At 46.1% G+C, this 7,999-nt stretch overlaps 1 protein-coding gene and 1 pseudogene across 1 annotated transcript in view; both read right to left on the bottom strand.

The window, feature by feature from the left end:
- PTGR1 (prostaglandin reductase 1) overlaps window positions 1-4,757 on the bottom strand; it is a 29,407-nt gene extending 24,650 nt beyond the window's left edge. Inside the window, exons 1-2 of the mRNA XM_043453466.1 lie at window positions 4,585-4,757; window positions 3,286-3,401 (exon numbers count right to left, since the gene is read on the bottom strand). Coding sequence (XP_043309401.1) covers window positions 3,286-3,391 — 106 coding nt within the window. The 5' untranslated portion in view covers window positions 3,392-3,401; window positions 4,585-4,757. The remainder of the gene's footprint in view (window positions 1-3,285; window positions 3,402-4,584) is intronic.
- On the bottom strand, window positions 5-2,260 carry LOC122431613 (annotated as a pseudogene).
- Window positions 4,758-7,999: the final 3,242 nt, after the last annotated feature.

A 7,999-nucleotide genomic window follows, 5' to 3' on the forward strand; every position in this document is an offset into this window, starting at 1 on the left:
TCAGTCACTGTGGAATCTGGCTCTCTTGGAAAAGACAGTCAAGCCTTTGAAGTTCCCTGGCTTGACCTTGGCAAGAGATTCATAAAATCCTCCCTCCAAAGGGTTGCTTCGAGAGGCTGTGGAATGTGGTGTGGCTGCTGCAGGCCTGGCAGAGCGGAGTGCATGTTTGGATCCGGAAGGGCTGTTGGAATGCTTTTCTGTATACACAGATTTCACAGCCTCCTTCCTGCGGCATAGAAGATGCAGATCTGCGGGTCCTGCAGCGCTAAAACGGCACCCAAAACTGCTTGAGTCCAACTGTGCCATCAGCCTCCACATAGAAAGTTCGAGACGATGTTACAGTCTCAAAGAGGGTGTCTCTCATCATCATGTCACGTTGCTGACATTCCTGGACTTGATGAAGGTCTTTAAGTAGCTGTACGCAGAGAGGTTCCTTTTCCAATTCAGATTTGAAGTAGGCTATTGTGTCTCCATCCAACTGAAAATATCTTCTCTTTCAGTTTTTCATCACTGCTCCTTGTGAGCAGTGATGAATAACCAGCTTTGATCACTGCACTGTCTGAAGGCAGTTTGGGAGTAAAGCAAGGAAGATGGCTTTGTGACCACTTCACCTTATTTCAGTCAATAGTTTCACCACATTCGTTTACTTCTTTTTGCTGAGTTGGGGTAACAATGGGCGCACCACCACCAATGTCAGTTCTGTAAGACATTTGCTTCTTTCACATTCACCTTGATGACTTGGGTTATCAGAATGAGGCTGTGATGGGCAGCTGGATGGGAGAGAGACTCAAGAAGGAGGGGATATATGTATACTTCGTGGCTCAGTGGTGAAGAATCCGTGCACCAGTGCAGGAGATGTGCTGTTCAGTCCCCCGGTCGGAAAGACCCCCTGGAGAAGAAAACAGCAACCCACTCCAGTATTCCTGCCAGGGAAATCCCATGGACAGAGGAGCCTGTTGGGCTACAGTCCATGGGGTCGAAAACAGTCAGACAGGACTTAGCAAGTAAACAACAAATAGCTGATTCACATTAGTGTACAGCAGAAACCAACATAACATTGTAAAGAACTTACCCTCCAATTAAAAATAAATTTAAAAAAAGAAAAATATTAATACCTCATTTTGGTACTGTAATAAAAATTATATATAAAATTATATAAATATTATATAAAAATATTATATAAATAAAATTATATAAAAATAGCTTTGTTCACCACATTTACTCATTCTACTAGATCCTGCTGATCATTGACTTGTAGGAAATATTTTCTCCTCCCTGCATTCACAACAAAACAGAACTCAGCCTTTGGCCTTTGCTTAGTTGCATCATTGACCTTTGAAATGTGGGTAAGTTTAATGACTCCAACAGAGCTGATGGATCCAGAAAGCAGGTTCTGTGGATGATCTATGTACCAAACAACTCTCTTCTCTGGGATCCAGTATGAAGTACCTCGGAAAAAATTTCCCACTGTTTTCACTTTCTTCACCGTCTAAGAAACCATAAATGCGGTTCCGACAAGCCACGTAAAGCCCTTCCGAGCTGGAACATTACACAGCGCCCCGCCTGTCCTCGGGCCGCCCAGCTGGCTTCAGCGAGCTCTGAGCTTTAGGGGCCGCGCCTCTCCCCGCCCCGGCGCCGCTGCGATGATGATGATCGATGATTGCACCAGTCTTCATGTCAGCCCTTGGCCTGGAGCACCAGCGCAGACCTGCCCCGTGTCCCATAGGTACCGAGCTTCAGGTTGGGGAGCGGCGCAAAGAGACGGCCCCACGAAGGCTCCCCCGCGCCGCGCACGGGCGCCCACGCAGCCGCAGCCCCGCCAGACAGCAGCCAGGATTCCAGAGCTTGGCACTCCTTGGGCTTTCTCTTATGTCTACGTACTCAGCGTTCACTTCATGCTCTACATAGATTATTTCCTATGATGTTCTGAACAATTATTGTTTCCATTTTATTAAAGCTTAGGTTAAGTATCTTGCCCAGGGCCACATTTGTAACTGCTATGCCACAGGGCTCACACAGGGTTTTATTATCAGCCCATTAGTATTTTACAAAGCATGCATTTTCCTGGAGTGACTCTGATGCACCCATCCTCTGGAATTTTGATTCTGGGTTTGGGCTATGGCGACCTAGGTGGATGGATAACAGTAACCAGTGTGAGTTAATTGCATGCCTGTTACCCAAAGCTTACCTACCTGAAAACAGCGCTTAGCAGATGCTTTGCAAAGCTCACCTCCAAACACGTGATGGGGTGCCTTGCCATTTCTGCCCCTTCAACTTCCTCAGGCTTGCCTCATCTCTCCAGTTCCCCCAAGGGGACAGGAGGCCCCTCAGGGAAGCAGCTTTCGGCTCCTAGTTTGCTCCAGGGATAGTCTGTCTGCAAGCAGCTGCTAAGCAGTGCAGCCCCACTGTTATCGTGGGACTCATGGGATCAGAGAGGAAATCCTCCCCTGTGGCTGGCCAAAGTCAGGAAGAGCCATGCCCCCAGGCATGGGTTGCAATCACCAAAGAAAGAAGAGGGATCCTCCAACGTGACATCGAGGCTTCACAGAGACAACCTTGGAAAGGTCTCTGTGGTAGTTGTGAAAGGGCCACAGATACCACCCATCCCTGTGTGGGAGCGTCTTTGCCATCCTCCCTCCAAAAAGTCTATGGTGGGACCTCCCTGGCGGTCCAGAGGTTAAGACTTCACCTTCCAGTGCAGGGGGTGCAGGTTCGGTCCCTGGTCAGGGAGCTAAGATCCCACATGCCTCTTGGCCAAAAAAACCCAAAGCATAAAACAGAAGCATTATTGTAACAAATTCAATAAAGGCTGAAAAAAATGGTCCACATTTTAAAAAAATCTTAAAAAGGAAAAAGAAGTCTATGGCTATACTTTGGGCTTAGCTATGTGACTTACTTTGATGAACAGCATATTAGCAAACAGTCTTTGCATATTGGAGCTTGCCAGTTCCTGCTGCTCTAGATTGATGAAATCACAGGAAAAAAAAAAACAAAAACCAAAGAGCTCAAACCAGCATGTTAGAAAGGCCACAAAGAGAACTGAGAAGCGCACCCTCAGCAAAAAGCCAGTTAACATGACATGTGAGACCCATCCTGAAGGAACCATTTAGCCCAGATAAGATCTACAGAATGCTTGCCAACTTCATCCTGCCTAAACTGCCAACCCACAGAATCGTGATCTAGTAAATGACTGTTTTAAGTCTCTAAATGTTGGGGTGGTTTGTCATTCAGCAAAAGTGAACTGATACAGTCTCTTCCAACTTAAATCTCATGAGTATGACTTACCTCCATCTTTTAAGGGTGGGAGTTCAACTTTCTTCAGTTCAAAGTCACTATTAGTAGGGAGACCTACAAAGTGTTTCTTCAGGGTCCATCTCTTAGCATGAACCATCCTGAAGCTCCTAGAATACAGTAAACATGGAGTCAATGTCATGATGTGACTGATTTCTTATGGCTTCCTGAGGTTGCCCAAAGGCGAACAGAGGGTTTATTTACCCATCATCAACTTTATCATTTAACCTCAATCGTGTTTATTTAGTATTCACTGTTCCTGATGCTGTGCTAAGCAAGGCATACTTATTTCATTTTACCCTCCTCTAACTTCCCTGTAAGAGGGGTATTATTATCATTGCCAGGGCACAGTGTACCGATGAGGAAATGAGTCTACCTTAGAAATCTCCAAGGCAAAGTAACAATATTAACCCACATAGATTTGTCCTAGCCACCGCTAAGGCTTCCTTAGGAAGTGAAGAGATACTGGATTGCAAATATTTCATTTCTCTCCTCATATGAAGAGAATTCTAAGAAAAAGCATCAAACATAAAGAACCTACTGGAAGTCCATGCACATCTTTCAGATAGAGCGCTGCCTTCTAAGACAAGCAGTCGCCAAAACACCTGACAACCACTAGGTGGCGATGCTGCTCAGCCTCATTTTCAAACGCGCGTTTTCTTTGGCAGCAAAGAAGAAATCAAGGGTAAATTTGCCTGCACCCAAGGCCAAGAGAAGAGAATTCAAGTGACCCCGAGCTCTTGGGTCAGAATATTTTGCTTGGAGCGATGGAGGTGGGTCGAGCCGCAACCTTACTGTTCCTAATTGTCTTCCCCCTCCAAAAAGGCAGCCGCTGAGAATTTTGGACTCGCCGTTAAGTCCGGAAGCACCCCTGGAAGGGGGACGACCACAGACGCAGGCGAGGATCATGAGAAGTCCCACCCGCCAGAGAATGGGGTCCAGGATCACTCACCCCCGGATCGCACCTCCTCGCCTTGCCCACACGCGGGCGTTAAACTCCTGCCTTTCTTCTTCCACACTTGTGCCACTTTTGCTGTCCCGCAAGTTCCTAGCTAGCCCCCCTCCCCGGTGCAGGGGGCTACGCCTGACCCAAAATGCTGCCCGGCCATGCCCTTCTCTTAGGCAACCTGCAGGGGCCAGGAACATGGCCGGGACATCCTGCTTTCAAGTTTCCTCTGAGTGCAAGACTCAGAGGTTACCCAGCATTAGGAGAGGGCCAGCACCGGGCAAACGCGGCGCCATGGCAGGTCTCGGTACCCTGGAGATGGGGCGGGCGGGGGGACGTTTACTTACAAGAGTCTGCAGGATCCACTTCCTGAAGCCGGAGGTTGGGACTGCGGAGCAGAGTTGCGGGAGCGGGTATTTAGGGCTGGTCTCAACAGAGGGTGGGGCTTCCTCCAGAGCAGGACTGCTGGGAGAGTTTACAGGAGGGAAAAGCAGAGTTTCCGGGGATAGAGAGAAGCGCGCGCGCGCGAGCGAGCAAACGAGAGAGACAGAGACAGTGTGTGCGTTGTCTGTGTGTGTGTAGGGGGTTCTTGCAAAAGTAAAAGCCTCCATTGGAGGCTTGCCCGGGTAATACTGTGTCTCCATCAGTGTCTTAACTGAAAACCCCCTGCAAGAGGCTGCCTGGGAACCAGCCGCTCCCCCGCCTGCCAGGCAGGGAGGAGGGGCACAAAGGCGGGTCCCCCAGCGGCCTGAACCAGAGGGTTCCTCCTCAGCCTTGGAGCTCAGTTCAGTTCAGTCCTTCAGTTGCTCTGTCGTGTTCTAATCTTTGCGACCCCGTGGACTGCAGCATGCTAGGCCTCCCTGTCCATCACCAACTCCCGGGTTTACTCAGACTCATGTCCATTGAGTCAGTGATGCCATCCAACCGTCTCATCCTCGGTCTTCCCCTTCTCCTCCTGCCTTCTATCTTTCCCAGCATCAGGGTCTTTACAAGTGAGTCAGTTCTTCGCATCAGGTGGTCAAAATATTGGGGTTTCAGCTTCAACACCAGTGCTTCCAATGAATATTCAGGACTAATTTCCTTTAGGATGGACTGGTTGGATCTCTGTGCAGTCCAAGGTACTCTCAAGAGCCTTCTCCGAGAACCACAGTTTAAAAGCATAAATTCTTTGGCGTTCAGCTTTCTTTACAGTCCAACTCTCACATCCATACATGACTATTGGAAAAGTCAAAGCCTTAACTAGACGAACCTTTGTTGGCAAAGTAATGTCTCTGCTTTTTAATATGCTGTCTAGATTTGTCATAACTTTGCTTCCAAGAGGTAAGCGCCTTTTAATGTCATGGCTACAGTCACCATTTGTAGTGATTTTGGAGCTGGAAAAAATAAAGACTGCCACTGTTTCCACCGTTTTGCCATCTATTTGCCATGAAGTGATGGGACCAGATGCCATGATAGTAGTTCTCTGAATGTTGAGTTTTAACCCAACTTTTTCACTGTCCTCTTTCACTTTCATCAAGAGACTCTTTAGTTCTTCTTAGATTTCTGCCATAAAGGTGGTGTCATCTGCATCTCTGAGGTTATTGATATTTCTCCTGGCAATCTTGATTCCGGCTTGTCCTTCATCCAGCCCAGCATTTCTCATGATGTATTCTGCATATAAGCTAAATAAGCAGGGTGACAATATGCAGCCTTGACATACTCCTCTCCCTATTTGGAACGAGTCTGTTGTTTCATGTCCAGTTCTAACTGTTGCTTCCCAACCTGCATACAAGTTTCTCAAGAGGCAGGTCAGGTGGTCTGATATTCCCATCTCTTTCAGAATTTTCCACAGTTTCTTGTGATCCACACAGTCAAAGGCTTTGTAATAGTCAGTGAAGCAGAAATAGATGTTTTTCTGGAACTCTCTTGCTTTACCGATGATGCAATAGATGTTGGAAGTTTGATCTCTGGTTCTTCTGCCTTTTCTAAAACCAGCTTGAAGATCTGGAAGTTCACGGTTCACATACTCTTGAAGCCTGGCTGGGAGAATTTTGAGCATTAATTTGCTAGCGTGTGAGATGAGTGCAATTGTGAGGTAGTTTGAGCATTCTTTGGCATTGCATTTCTTTGGGATTGGAATGAAAACTGACCTTTTCCAGTCCTGTGGCCACTGCTGAGTTTTCCAAATTTGCTGGCATATTGAGTGTAGCACTTTCACAGCATCATCTTTTAGGATTTGAGATAGCTCAACTGGAATTCCATCACCTCCACTAGCTTTGTTCGTAGTGATGCTTCCTAAGCCTTAGGAAGCCTTCGCATTCCAGGATGTCTGGCTGGTGAGTGATCACACCATCATGATTATCTGGGTCGTGACAGTTTTTGACATAGTTCTTCTGTGTATTCTTTGCCACCTCTTCTTAATATCTTCTGCTTCTGTTAGGTCCATACCATTGAGCCCATCTTTGCATGAAAAGTTTCCTTGGTATCTCTAATTTTCTTGAAGAGCTCTCTAGTCTTTCCCATTCTAATTTTCCTCTATTTTTTTGCACTGATCACTGAGAAAGTCTTTCTTATCTCTCTTTGCTATTCTTTGAAACTCATTATTCAAATGGGTATGTCTTTCCTTTTCTTCTTTGCCTTTCACTTCTCTTCTGTTCTCAGCTATGTGTAAGGTCTCCTCAGACAGCCATTTGCCTTTTTGCATTTCTTTTTCTTGGGGATCATCTTGATTCCTGCCTCTTGTACAATGTCACAAACCTTTAAACATCGTTCTCCAGGCATTCTGTCTATCAGATCTAATCCCTTGAATCTATTTGTCACTTCCACTGTATAATCATAAGGGATTTGATTTCGGTCATACATGAATGGTCTTGTGGTTTTCCCTTCTTTCTTCAATTTAAGTCTGAATTTGACAATAAGGAATTGATGATCTGAGCCACAGTCAGCTCCCAGTCTTGTCTTTGCTGACTGTATAGAGCTTCTCCATCTTTGGCTGCAAAGAGTATAATCAATCTGATTTTGGTATTGACCATCCGGTGATGTCCAGTGTCTCAGAAAATTAAAAATAGAATTACCATATGATCCAGCAAGTACACTCCTGGGAATATATCCAGACAAGACTCTAGTTCAAAGAGATGTATGTACTCCTGTGTTCGTAGTAGCACTGTTCACAATAGCTAGAACATGGAAACAATCTAAATGTCCTTCAACAAATGAATGGATAAAAAAGATGTGGTCCTTATACGCAGTGGAGTACTATTCAGCCATGTAAAAGAAGAAAATAATGCCATCTGCAGCAATATGGATGCAATTAGAGATTATCACACTAAGTGAAGTAAGCCAGAAAAAGAAAGACAAGTGTCGTATGATATCACTTATATGTATAATCTAAAATATGGCACAGTTCAGTTCAATTCAGTCGTTCAGTCATGTCCGACTCTTTGTGACCCCATGAATCGCAGCATGCCAGGTCTCCCTGTCCATCACCAACTCCCGGAGTTTACCCAAACTCATGTCCATCGAATTGGTGATGCCATCCAGGCATCTCATCCTCTGTCGTCCCCTTCTCCTCCTGCCCCCAATCCCTCCCAGCATCAGGATGTTTTCCAATGAGTCAGCTCTTCGCATCAGGTGGCCAAAGTATTGTAGTTTCAGCTTCAACATCAGTCCTTCCAATGAACACCCAGGACTGACCTCCTTTAGGATGGGCTGGTTGGATCTCCTTGCAGTCCAAGGGACTCTCAAGAGTCTTCTCCAACAACATAGTTCAAAAGCATCAATTTT

Source organism: Cervus canadensis, chromosome 30 (genome assembly GCF_019320065.1).
Source record: "Cervus canadensis isolate Bull #8, Minnesota chromosome 30, ASM1932006v1, whole genome shotgun sequence".
Lineage (NCBI taxonomy): Eukaryota > Metazoa > Chordata > Mammalia > Artiodactyla > Cervidae > Cervus > Cervus canadensis.